The sequence below is a fragment of the Colobus angolensis genome, unplaced genomic scaffold, assembly GCF_000951035.1.
Source record: "Colobus angolensis palliatus isolate OR3802 unplaced genomic scaffold, Cang.pa_1.0 Scaffold163, whole genome shotgun sequence".
NCBI classification, from domain to species: Eukaryota; Metazoa; Chordata; class Mammalia; order Primates; family Cercopithecidae; genus Colobus; species Colobus angolensis.
The window spans coordinates 2,120,804-2,133,979 of NW_012114744.1; the positions used below are offsets into that span (position 1 = coordinate 2,120,804).

General features: G+C 40.9%; 1 protein-coding gene across 1 annotated transcript in view; it reads left to right on the forward strand.

The window, feature by feature from the left end:
* The window catches only part of MET (MET proto-oncogene, receptor tyrosine kinase), a 117,501-nt gene that overhangs the window by 64,275 nt on the left and 40,050 nt on the right, over nt 1-13,176 (forward strand). Inside the window, exons 5-6 of the mRNA XM_011937370.1 lie at nt 1,004-1,138; nt 1,906-2,079. Coding sequence (XP_011792760.1) covers nt 1,004-1,138; nt 1,906-2,079 — 309 coding nt within the window. The remainder of the gene's footprint in view (nt 1-1,003; nt 1,139-1,905; nt 2,080-13,176) is intronic.

Sequence of the window (13,176 nt, forward strand, 5' to 3'; positions counted from 1 at the left end):
TAAATGCGCATTCAATGCAATGTAGAAGACTATTAGAGATGTTAAGCAATTTCACAATTGTCTAATTCATGTCTAGGGCTGTGCTGAGCCTCCTCCACCTTCATGTATATGCAACCCAGTGGCCTACTTAAGAGTGAAAGTTTCTCTGAGAACTCCAACACCCTCCTGAAAATCTAAGTGTTCATCTAAGATAATCATTCGGATTTTATCCCAATTGTTGTCAATCACGCTTTCTGAACTTTATTATTACTGGGTTCTAGGAACAGGACAGATGGAAATTAGATAGCTGGGAAACATCCCAAATTTTAAATACCTGAGAGCAAAAATGACATCAATCATCAAACCTCATTTCTCAGGCATTGTTAAAACCATCAGACCTTATTTTAAAGCCAGACCAAGAAGCAGAGTTTTATAATCCAAGTAATAATATATCGTGGGACAGTGGTTTATAAAAAATACAGCACATCATTTCAAAGTAGCTGGGGGCCTGTTTTGACCTGAAAAGATCTATAAATATGGCTTAAGAGTAGCACAGCTGGAACTAGCTCCAGTATTCCAGTTTCCGCGTCCACTACTCTTAACCATTACGTCAAGGGAAACTGCCTGGCAGGGAGGATTAAGAGGATAGATTTAAAAAATAATCCAGAATCTTTGTAGCATGTGTGGTGTCTTCTTTCTGGAGAGAGTTTTTGTCCCTCCATTTCCCAATACAATTGCAGGGATTTGTCTGTATGTGTTGCCAATTGATTGAAAGATCTCCTTCCCTTGAAACCATTAAAAGACCATAGGCAAAGTCTGTCTTGGGGGTTCAGATAATTTCGCTTCAAGGCAAGAGATTAGAAGATGGCATATTGATTTACAATGAGAGGAACTGTTGGGTCTTTAGTTCAAACACCCACAAGCCCTGCTGCTAATCTGTTATTACCATTATCATCCACATTTTCCACTTATATTTAAACTGAGCTTGTTGGAATAAGGATGTTATAACTTTTTTGCTTTTTAGGTTGTGGTTTCTCGATCAGGACCATCAACCCCTCATGTGAATTTTCTCCTGGACTCTCACCCGGTGTCTCCAGAAGTGATCGTGGAGCATCCATTAAACCAGAATGGCTACACACTGGTTGTCACGGGGAAGAAGGTAAGCTGTTCTCACAGGGAATTTCCATAGATATGGTTTTTCCCAAATGGATGTTTACAACCAGTGTCATTTGGCCCTTTATAACATCTCTCTTCATCTTAAATTTACCCCTCCTCCATTAGGTTCTTTAGTGAGTACTCCAGAGATTTTCTGAAATCGAGTTAATTTGTTATTCAAGGAAGACTAGACCTAAGGGAAGTCTTTTTCAAAACTTCTCCTTTTGTCCTATATTTCTCAACAAGAAAAACAAATACACAGAATGAGAATTACAGTCCTAATGGCAGAACTCTAGTGCAGGCAGATAAATCCTGGAAATGTACATTGGAATCCGACTCCAACCAATAATCCCTTTTCTCCTAGAGAAGAATGTGCATCGTGATGCCGGAATGATATGCAACCTTACTTAGAATTTTCCAGAGGTTTGAGAGTGTGTTCCCACCACTTAAATTATACTGTCTTGTTATTTTAAAATCATCTCAGACAGGGCACAATGTCCCTACTATGTAGAACCTCTAATGTTGCATGACAATGCTATGCTCACTGGACAATAACGTTACTTTTTCACGTACCTGCTAACAATAGAGGAAAGGAAGGAATCAGATTTTTAAAATTGTAATCACTGTTATGACATGATTTGCACACATAGGTGCTAAGTCTAGTAAATTCTATCAAATGATATTTACATGTACCTTTTGTGTACTTGCTTTGTAATTAATGAACAAACTAGATACCCCTCTGGAAGCCCTTTCCACCCCTTTTCTTCACAGATCACCAAAATCCCATTGAATGGCTTGGGCTGCAGACATTTCCAGTCCTGCAGTCAGTGCCTCTCTGCCCCACCCTTTGTTCAGTGTGGCTGGTGCCAGGACAAATGTGTGCGATCGGAGGACTGCCCCAGTGGGACATGGACTCAACAGATCTGTCTGCCTGCAATCTACAAGGTAGGAATCTCTAACAGCTGGCATACATGTTTTTTGTTTGTTTGTCTGTTTTTTGATACAAATCCCACTAATGAAAAAAAATTAAAAACTCAATTTACTTATTTAGCTGTGAGTCATCCAAAGCACCATCTCCCTCATGGCTTTATCCCTGGGGTGGGGGGGCAGTGTTTGGGCATCCCCCCGCGTCCTGCAGCTGAAGTACTTGCTTCACATTGTCTAGGTTGTTTCCCTGGGCAGCTGCTCACCTTTAGTGCCGTGTGAATAAAAGAGTGATGGCGAATAAGCAACAGTGCTCCCCATTTTCTCACAGTGGGGCCTGTTCCCTCCTGACTCACCCACTCTCTGATTCCTCGCCACTTCCTTTATCTGTCAAGTGCCCAGACATGAGCCTCCATCACAGAAACAGATCTGCTCATGGCATATCCGGGAACCCTGAACTGAACCCTGCAAACTGGTGATCCCTGCCATGTTGGGGCACACAGGACAGTTTTCTTCCTGTCTGGTGCATAGATGGTGGCCTAGTCTGTTCACAGATGAGACTGAAGATTATTTCCCAGGGTGATGTGGGAGGCAGGTGGAGGTTCAACACCCATGGGTGCCTGTGAGTCTTCCTTCAGTGTTCGCAGAAAAAAAGCAAAGGCTCAACTGATGACTATACTAACGTCTATACTTCTGTAAGCCATGTCACTCTTTAATTCATTCTGAAAATATTTGTTGAGTGCGTGCCATTTAGCAGGCTGCCCTCTTGTCCATGGGGAGATATAGTCCAGAACAAGACAAGCACATCTCTTGCTGATAGAGAACTCAGTTTCTGGCAATGGACATCAGCTCTAACATCGCAGCCACGCTAACTCTGTTGCCTTAGTTGCTTAAGCATATATTTGGCACTGTGAAAATCTCCATGCAATTTTTAAAAAATTTCTTGGTCCAAAACATCTTGCTTAAAAACACTTCCCTGGTGAGAACCCAGCATGTATTTTTCTCTGCCTGCTTGTGGAAAAGTTGAACTTCAGTAAATAATTCTTAGGAAAGATTCGAGTTAAAGGTCTCGGTCACCTGGTTCATGCCCAAGTAAACAAAATGTGCAAGTCTGAACAAGAACCACCCCCGAGTGCATGGCTGTTTTCATTTAGTTACAGTTTGGAGCAAGACTTGTAGTGGGTGACTGGGTTGTAAACCAAGTTATTTTCTGTTAGGTGGGACACGGTTATTAAGACTTAGCTTGATTGACCAGAGAATAAACTAAATACAGTAAGAAAACAAATGTATACTGTAGTATTTATGCACTTTTTTGTTGTTCAGTATACTTTTGGAACCATGTGCAATTTTATACTTTTATAAACACACAACCTCAGCAATTTGAGACACCAGGAATCTGAACTCTGCTATTCCATGAAATAGATATGGAAAATATATGTGTGTGCCCATGCAATTAAATCACAAGAATTTCATTTCAAAAATAACCAAGCTGGTATTTTAAGTAGAGAAAATGGTTTGATAACCTGTACAAATGAAACCTTTCGTTTAACTAATGTGCTTCCTTTTACTAAGCATAAAAGCTATACTAAAATGCTTAAAAATAAAGTAAATATTTCAGAATTTTCTGGAACCAGAGAATCTCTTGCAATATTTAAATCTCCCTCCTCTCTCGCCCTTCCTAACTCTAGCATTCTATAGTTGATGATTCTCAAAGGTTGCATGCTTCCATGCACAGGTCAGTGAGGCTTAAGCTGCAGTTGGGAAGGTAGGGCAGCTGAGTCCATAAATCCCTCTAGGTTCATAGTTGTTAGGAAGATTTCATGCTGCACCAGACCGTGAGAGTTAGCATTCTTCCTGCAAAAAATAAGACAGATTCGCGGTGGCTGTCAAGATGGCCACGTAGGAACAGGTTTGGTCTGCAGCTGCCAGCAAGATCAATGCAGAAGGTGGGTGATTTCTGCATTTCCAGCAGAGGTACCTGGCTCATCTCACTGGGACTGGTTAGACAGTGAGTGCAGCCCACGGAGGTTGAGCTGAAGCAGGGTGGGATGTTGCCTCACCTGGGAAGGGCAAGGGATCAGGGGAACTCCCTCCCTTAGCCAAAGGAAGCCTTGAGGGACGGTGCTGTGAGGAATGGCGCATTCCAGCCCAGATACTACACTTTTCCTATGGTTTTGGCAAACCACAGACCAGGAAATTCCCTCATGTGCCTACTCCACCAGGGCCCTGGGTTTCAAGCACAAAACTGCGCAGCCATTTGGGCAGACACCGAGCTAGCTGCAGGAGTTTTTTTTTCATACCCCAGTGGCACCTGGAATGCCAGCAAGACAGAACCATTCACTCCCCTGGAAAGGGGGCTGAAGCCAGGGAGCCAAGTGGTCTAGCTCAGAGGATCCCACCCCTACAGAGCCCGGCAAGCTAAGATACACTGGCTTGAAATTCTCACTGCCAGCACAACAGTCTGAAGTTGACCTGGGAGCTTGGTGGGGGGAGGGGCATCTGCCATTACTGAGGCTTGAGTAGGTGATTTTCCCCTCACAGTGTAAAGGGTGCAGCTTCAGCAGACTTAAATATTCCTGCCTGCCAACTCTGAAGACAGCAGCAAATCTCCCAGCACAGCACTCTAGCTCTGCTAAGGGACAGATTGCCTCCTCAAGTGGGTCCCTGACCTCTGTGCCTCCTGACTGGGAGACATCTCCCAGCGGGGGTCGACAAACACCTGACACAGGAAAGCTCTGGCTGGCATCTGGTGGGCACCCCTCTGGGATGAAGCTCTCAGAGGAAGGAATAGGCAGCAATCTTTGCTGTTCTGCAGCCTCTGCTGGTGATACCCCAGCAAACAGGGTCTGGAGTGGACCTCCAGCAAACTCCAGAAAACCTGCAGCAGTGGGGCCTGACTGTCAGAAGAAAAACTAACAAACAGAAAAGAATAGCATCAACATAAACAAAAAGAACATCCACACAAAAACGCTATTCAAAGGTCACCAACATCAAAGACCAAAGGTTGATAAATCCATGAAGATAAGGAAAAACCAGCGCAAAAAGGCTTGAAATTCCAAAAACCAGACCACCTCTTCTCCTCCAAAAGATCACAACTCCTTGCCAATGAGGAAACAAAATTGGAAGGAGAATGAGTTTGGCAAATTGACAGCAACAGGCTTCAGAAGGTGGGTAATAACAAACTCCTGCAAGCTAAAGGAGCATGTTCTAACCCAATACGAGGAAGCTAAGAACCGTGAAAAAAAGTTAGAGGAATTGCTAACTAGAATAACCAGTTTAGAGAAGAATATAAATGACCTGATGGAGCTGAAAAACACAGCATGAGAACTTCATGAAGCATACACAAGTATCAGTAGCCAAATAAATCAAGTAAAAGAAAGGATATCAGAGATTGAATATCAATTTAATGAAATAAAGTGTGAAGACAAGATTAGAGAAAAAAAGAATGAAAAGGAATGAACAAAACCTCCAAGAAATATGGGACTATATGAAAAGACCAAACCTACATTTGCTTGGTGTACCTCAAAGTAAAGGGGAGAATGGAACCAACTTGGAAAACACTATTCATAATACCATCCAGGAGAACTTCCCCAACCTAGCAAGACAGGCCAACATTCAAATTCAGGAAATACAGAGAACACCACAAAGATACTCCTTGAGAAGAGCAACCCCAAGACACATAATCATCAGATTCACCAAGGTTGAAATGATGGTAAAAATGTTAAGGGCAGCCAGAGATAAAAGTCAGGTTACTCACAAAGGGAAGCCCATCAGACTAGCATTGGATCTCTCTACAGAAACCCTACAAGCCAGAAGAGAGTGGAGGCCAATATTCAGCATAAGAAAATAATTTCCTACCCAGAATTTCATATCCAACCAAACTAAACTTCATAAGTGAAGGAGAAATAAAATCCTTTACAGACAAGCAAATGCTGAGAGATTTTGTCACCATCAGGCCTGCCTTACAAGAGCTCCTGAAGGAAGCACTACGTATGAAAAGGAAAAACCGGTACCAGCCACTGCAGAAACATACCAAATTGTATAGACCATTGACTCTATGAAGAAACTGCATCAACTAATGGGCAAAATAACCAGCTAGGATCAAATTCACACATAACACTGTTAACCTTAAATGTAAACAGGCTAAATGCCCCAATTAAAAGATACAGACTGGCAAATTGGATAAAGAGTCAAAACCCATTGGTGTGCTATATTCAAGAGACCCATCTCACATGCAAAGGCACACATAAGCTCAAAATAAAGGGATGGAGGAAAATTTGCCAAGTAGATGGAAAGCCAAAAAGCGGGGATTGCAATCCTAGTCTCTGAAAAAACAGACTTTAAACCAACAAAGATCAAAAAGACAAAGAAGGTCATTACATAATGGTAAAGGGATCAACACAACCAGAAGAGCTAACTCTCTTAAATGCATATGCATCCAATACAGGAGCACCCAGATTCATAAGCAAGTCCTCAGAGACTTAGACTCCCACATAATAACAGTGGGAGACTTTAACCCCCCACTGTCAATATTAGACAGATCAATGAGACAGAAAATTAACAAAGGTATTCAGGACTTGAACTCAGCTCTGGACCAAGCGGACCTAATAGACATCTACAGAACTCTCCATTCCAAATCAAAAGAATATACATTCTTCTCAGCACCACATTGCACTTATTCTAAAATTGACCACATAATTGGAAGTAAAACACTCCTCAGCAAATGCAAACAAACAGTCTCTCACACTACACTACAATCAAATTAGGACTCAAGATTAAGAAACTCACTGAAAACCACACAACTACATGGAAACTGAACAACCTGCTCCTGAATGACTACTGGGTAAATAACTGGTACATTCATTATTTTTCAAAGTAAATAACGAAATTAAGGCAGAAATAAATAAATTCTTTGAAACCAGTGAGAACAAAGACAAAGATACAACATATCAGAATCTCTGGGACACAGCTAAAACAGTATTTCGAGGGAAATTTGCAGCACTAAATGCCCACAGGAGAAAGTGGGAAAGATCTAAAATCAACACCCTAACATCACAATTAAAAGAACTAGAGAAGCAAGACCAAACAAACTCAAAAGCTAGCAAAAGACAAGAAATAACTAAGATCAGAGCAGAACTGAAGGACTTAGAGACATGAAAAACCCCAGGAGCTGGTTTTCTGAAAAGCTCAACAAAATTGATAGACTGCTAGCCAGAATCACCAAGAAGAAAAGAGAGGAGAATCCAATAAACACAATACAAAATGATAAAGGGGATATCACCACTGATCCCACAGAAATACAAACTACCATCAGAGAATACTATAAACATCTCCATGCCAATAACTAGAAAATTTAGAAGAGATGGATAAATTCCTGGACACATACAACCTCCCAAGACTAAACTAGGAAGAAGTCAAATCCCTGAATAGACTAATAACAAGTTCTGAAATTGAGGCAGTACTTAATAACCTACCAACGAAAAAAAGCCCAGGACCAGACAGATTCACAGCCGAATTCTACCTGAGGTACAAAGAGGAGCTGGTACCATTCCTTCTGAAACTATTCTAAACAATAGAAAAAAAAGGGACTCCTCCCTAACTCGTTTAATGAGGCCAGCATCATCCTAATACCAAAACCAGGCTGAGACACAACACAAAAAAAGAAAATTTCGGACCAATATCCCTGATGAACATCGATGAGAACATCCTCGATAAAATACTGGCAAACCAAATCCAGCAGCACGCCAAAAAGCTTATCTACCACAATCAAGTCAGCTTCATCCCTGGGATGCAAGGTTGGTTCAACATAGGCAAATCAATAAATATAATCCGTCACATAAACAGAACCAATGACAAAAACCACATGATTATCTCAATAGATGCAGAAAAAGCCTTCAATAAAATTCAACACCCCTTCGTGTTAAAAACTCTCAATAAACTAGGTATTGATGGAACGTATCTCAAAATAATAAGAGCTATTTATGACAAACCCACAGCCAATATCATACTGAATGGGCAAAAGCTGGAAGCATTACATTTGAAAACCGGCACAAGACAAGGATACCCTCTCTCAACCCTCCTATTCAACATAACATTGGAAGTTCTGGCCAGGGCAATCAGGCAGGGGAAATAAATGAAGGGTATTCAGATAGGAAAAGAGGAAGTCAAATTATCTCTGTTTGCAGATGACATGATTGTATATTTAGAAAACCCCATCGTCTCAGCCCAAAATCTCCTTAAGCTGATAAGGAACTTCAGCAAATTCTCAGGATACAAAATCAATGTGCAAAAATCACAAGCATTCCTATACACCAACAATCGACAAACAGAGAGCCAAACCATGAGTGAACTCCCATCCACAATTGCTACAAAGAGAATAGAATACCTAGGAATACAACTTACAAGGGATGTAAAGGACCTCTTCAAGAACTACAAACCACTGCCCAAGGAAATAAGAGAGGACACAAGCAAATGGACAAACATTCCATGCTCATAGATAGAAAGACTCAATATCATGAAAATGGACATATTGCCCAAAGTAATTTATAGATTCAATGCTATCCCCATAAAGCTACCATTGACTGACTAACTTCACAGAATTCAGAAAAACTACTTTAAATTTCATATGTAACCACAAAAGAGCCCTCATAGCCAAGACAATCCAAAGCAAAAAGAACAAAGCTAGAGGCATCACACTACCTGACTTCAAACTATACTACAAGGTTACAGTAACCAAAATAGTGTGGTACTGGTACTAAAACAGATATATAGACCAATGGAACAGAACAGAGGCGTCAGAAATAACACCACACATCTACAACCATCTATCTTTGACAAACCAGGTGAAAACAAGAAATGGAGAAAGGATTCCCTATTTAATAAATGATGTTGGCAAGACTGGCTAGGCATGTGCAGAAAACTGAAACTGGACCCCTTCCTTACACCTTATACAAAAATTAACTCAAGATAGATTAAAGACTTAAACGTGGGACCTAAAAACCATAAAAACCCTGGAAGAATACCTAGGCAATACCATTCAGGACATAGGCATGGGCAAAGCTTCATGACTAAAACACCAAAAGCAATGGCAACAAAAGCCAAAACTGACAAATGGGATCTAATTAAAGAGCTTCTGCACAGCAAAAGAAACTATCATCAGAGTGAACAGACAACTTACGGAATGGGAGAAAATTGTTGCAATGTATTCATCTGACAAAGGACTAATATCCAAAATCTACAAGGAACTTAAACAAATTTACACGAAAAAAAAAATCAAAGAGTGTGCCAAGGATATAAACAGACACTTCTCAAAAGAAGACATTTAGGCAGCCAACAAACATGTGAAAAAAAGTTCATCATCACTGGTCATTACAGAAATGCAAATCAAAACCACGGTGAGATCCCATCTGCCACCAGTTAGAATGGCAATCATTAAAAAGTCAGGAAACAACAGATGCTGGAAAGGATGTGGAGAAATAGGGAACACTTTTACACTATTGGTGGGAGAGTAAATTAGTTCAACCATTGTGGAGAACAGTGTGGCGATTCCTCAAGGATCTAGAATCAGAAATACCATTTGACCCAGCAGTCCCATTACTAGGTATATACCCAAAGGATTATAAATTATTCTTCTATAAAGATACATGCACACGTATGTTTATTGCAGCACTACTCACAATAGCAGACTTGGAACCAACCCAAATGCCCATGAATGATAGACTGGATAAAGAAATACGGCACATATATGCCATGGAATACTATGCAGCCATAAAAAAGGATGAGTCCTTTGCAGGGACATGGATGAAGCTGGAAACCATAATTCCCAGCAAGCTAACACAGGAACAGAAAACCAAACACCGCATGTTCTCACTCACAAGTGGGAGTTGAGGCATGAGAGCACATGGACACAAGGAGGGGAACATCACACATAGGGGCCTGTCGGGTGGTGGGGATCTAGGGGAGGGATAGCATTAGGAGAAATACCTAATGTAGATGACAGATAATCTTAAGTGTCTTCAACTTTGCAGGCACAAAATCCAGCTAATGTATAGAGTTTCACTTTCTAACACTTGCAAGTTAACCTGCTTTTCAAGGTATAGGATGTTCAGTGGCTAAAATTCTTTGCAGTTCTAGATATGACAGATTTCAGGATTGAAAGCTCATTATTTTGCTTCAAATATGGTATCTGATCTCATACTTAAAGAGCAATGGGAAATGCTTCAGAAAAGGGAGAGTACTTTTTAATGTATTCTGAATGTATTAGGATGAAGTTATCATATCTTGTAGGGTTGAAAATTCAACCCCAGTGAGACAATAGAACTATTAATTGATCAGAATAGTCAGAAAAGCAGTATTATATGGGGGTAGGAGGGGAGGCAGGCAGTATACTGCCACCAGTAAATATATTTGTGACCTCTACTAAAGACGAAAGGAAACCCCGTTTGGAGTTTTTTTGTTCTGTTTGGTTTTTGTTTTTAAGTTTTCTCATGTTTTATCCTAATGGGTTTTGAAAACATGATCATTTAAAATACTGTTGGAATGGACCCATCAGTGATGTGATCTTTCACCTGTGAAAAGACAAGGGCTACTTTTGTGGCTGTATCTCCCCTATCCAGACAGGTAGGAGACCCAGCCTCTGTGGCTTTATGCCGGACGCTCATTTCCTGCCCACAGAGTTTCTCTGCCCTTCAGGATAACTCAGAGTTTGCCAGCCATTGTTGGGTCTATCCAAGGGTGTGTAGTTCACAACTGCTTCCTTCCTTTTTCCCTAGAAGGGTAAAGGTTACCCCATAAGCTAAGGGGAAAATGCCCAGCCCAGAGATAAAAGCTAAGTAGAGCCAGCCTTTTGGATCCTGACTGAGGGGCTAGCAGAGGGCTTATAGTATCTCTTCCTATTACCAGTGCCCCAGTTGCACAGCTCTCTGCATCTTTTCTCAAATCATCATCCAATCCCTTTGCCTTTTATAGAAAGTGGTGATGATATGTGTAGAGTGACAGACTTCAGTTTGTACATAGAAAGATGGGATGTAGGCAGTGGAATCAGGCCAACATCAGCCTTGGACAGCTGTTTTCAGTGGGGGAGCCTCCTCATTAGAAGAGCCCGCAGCAGCTGTGTGACTGCCTCAGGCTGAAGAGAGACCTGGGACGGTTGGATGTCTTGTTCTCTCCTGCTGGATTTCTACCATAATAATAATAAACAGATTTATTTTTCTAGTAGCTCTCATTTGGCTAGACATGGATGAGGTAAATTTTCAGGAAAGGCACAACTGTATAATGGATTTTTATGGGTAAAATGGCTATCATAAAAGCTTTAAGCTAAAACTTTAAAGGGATTTGATAACAAGGGTAAGTTAAGACTTTGGTTTGCAATTATTTACTTAGGAAGGATGGAAATGTTTGCAAGTCTGAATTTGGCTAAAAGCCCTTCTTAATTGTAAAAGAATCACTTTTAGATGTTCACAAATGGAGCTTTAGCAAATACCTTTACTGGTTCTTGAGTTGCCTCTATCTTAGTTTTCCCACCATTGTACTTTACAGCACAATTTACAATATGTCCCCACCCCCAAAAGAGCATTTCCTTTCTCAATTGTCACAAAGCTGCTGAGAAGAAGCTTATTTTTAACTTGGAAATGTGTTTTGTTTTAATAGTTTTAGGCTGAGAGCAATTATCTTACACACTTCATAGGTGCCTAATGCTGTTTTAAATCATGACTGACCAAGTTTTAGCAATAAATCCATTGATGACACACCAAAAATGAGTCTGCAATAATAAAATGAGCCTGTTATTTACTTAACATCAACCATCGGGGAAAAATTTAATCCTAAAAATGAGATGTAAAACAATGCCAATGAAGATAATTAGGAAAAATTCTTATAATACTGATTATGGGCCCTCTCTGGTTCTGTTTTTATCTATTTCTAAAAGAAACAACATATGTATTAAATATTATATAATTTTTAAAAGGCTGAGTGTGTCAACTAACCAGCCTGGTATACATCAAATAGTGACCATATTTAAAGAACAAGGAAAAATCTTCAGTCATTAATAAATGTGAACTAATAGGTATAAAGAAGTAGATTCACGTATTCTTTTGTTGGTGCCTGGCGCGTAGGAGGTGCTTTATTAATAAATAATGAATGAAACCTGGGCAGCATCACAAGACCCCGTCTCTACAGGAAATTGAAAAATTAGCTGGGTGAGGTGGCGCACACCTGTATTCCTGTCTACCAGAGAGGCTGAGGCGGGAGGATTGCTTGAGACCAGGAGTTTGAGGCTGCAGTGAGCTAGGACTATGCCACTGCACTCCACACTGGGCAAGCGTGAGACCCCCATCTCTAAAAATAAATAAGTAAAGAATGAATGAATGAATGAATGGCAGATATGTACTAAAAAACCATCCATGTGTTTCATACTATGCTAGCTGCTGAATGCAACTGGGCAAACATTGGATACCAAATGAAGTATTTTTACTGTGCAACTTTTGCCTCTGGCTGGGGAATACCATAGCAACAAGAATGTAGTGCACACAACCAGTGCACAGAGCAAGGCATATAATGGCTGGACTTCGGCTTATAGGGCACATGAAGGAGTTTGATCAGAGTTCAGTCTGAAGGCTGATGAAGAGTTACAATCAGAGTTATGAGCAAGTAAAAGTCTGGGCCCAATGTGTTTCTACTCCTGTGCAAAAGAGCACTAGAAGATGAATTCACTTCAGAATGGCCCAAAAAGGGCCAGGTCCAATGGCTCATGCTTGTAATCCTAGCACTTTGGGAGGCCAAAGCAGGAGGATCACTTGAGCCCAGTAGTTTGAGACCAGCCTGGGCAACATAGTGAGACCCTGTCTCTAGAAAAAAAAAATTAGCCAAGCATAGTGGCCCACACCTGTGATCCCAGCTACTCAGGAGGCTAATGTGGGAGGATTGCTTGAGTTCAGGAGTTTGAGGCTGCCGTGAGCCATGATCACACCACTGCACTCCAGCTTCAACAACAGAGCCAGACTCTATCTCAAAAAAAAGAAAAAAAGAAAGAAAGAACAGAAAGAAAAGGAAGGAAGGAAGGAAGGAAGGAAGGAAGGAAGGAAGGAAGGAAGGAAGGAAAGAAGGAAGGAAAGGAAAGAG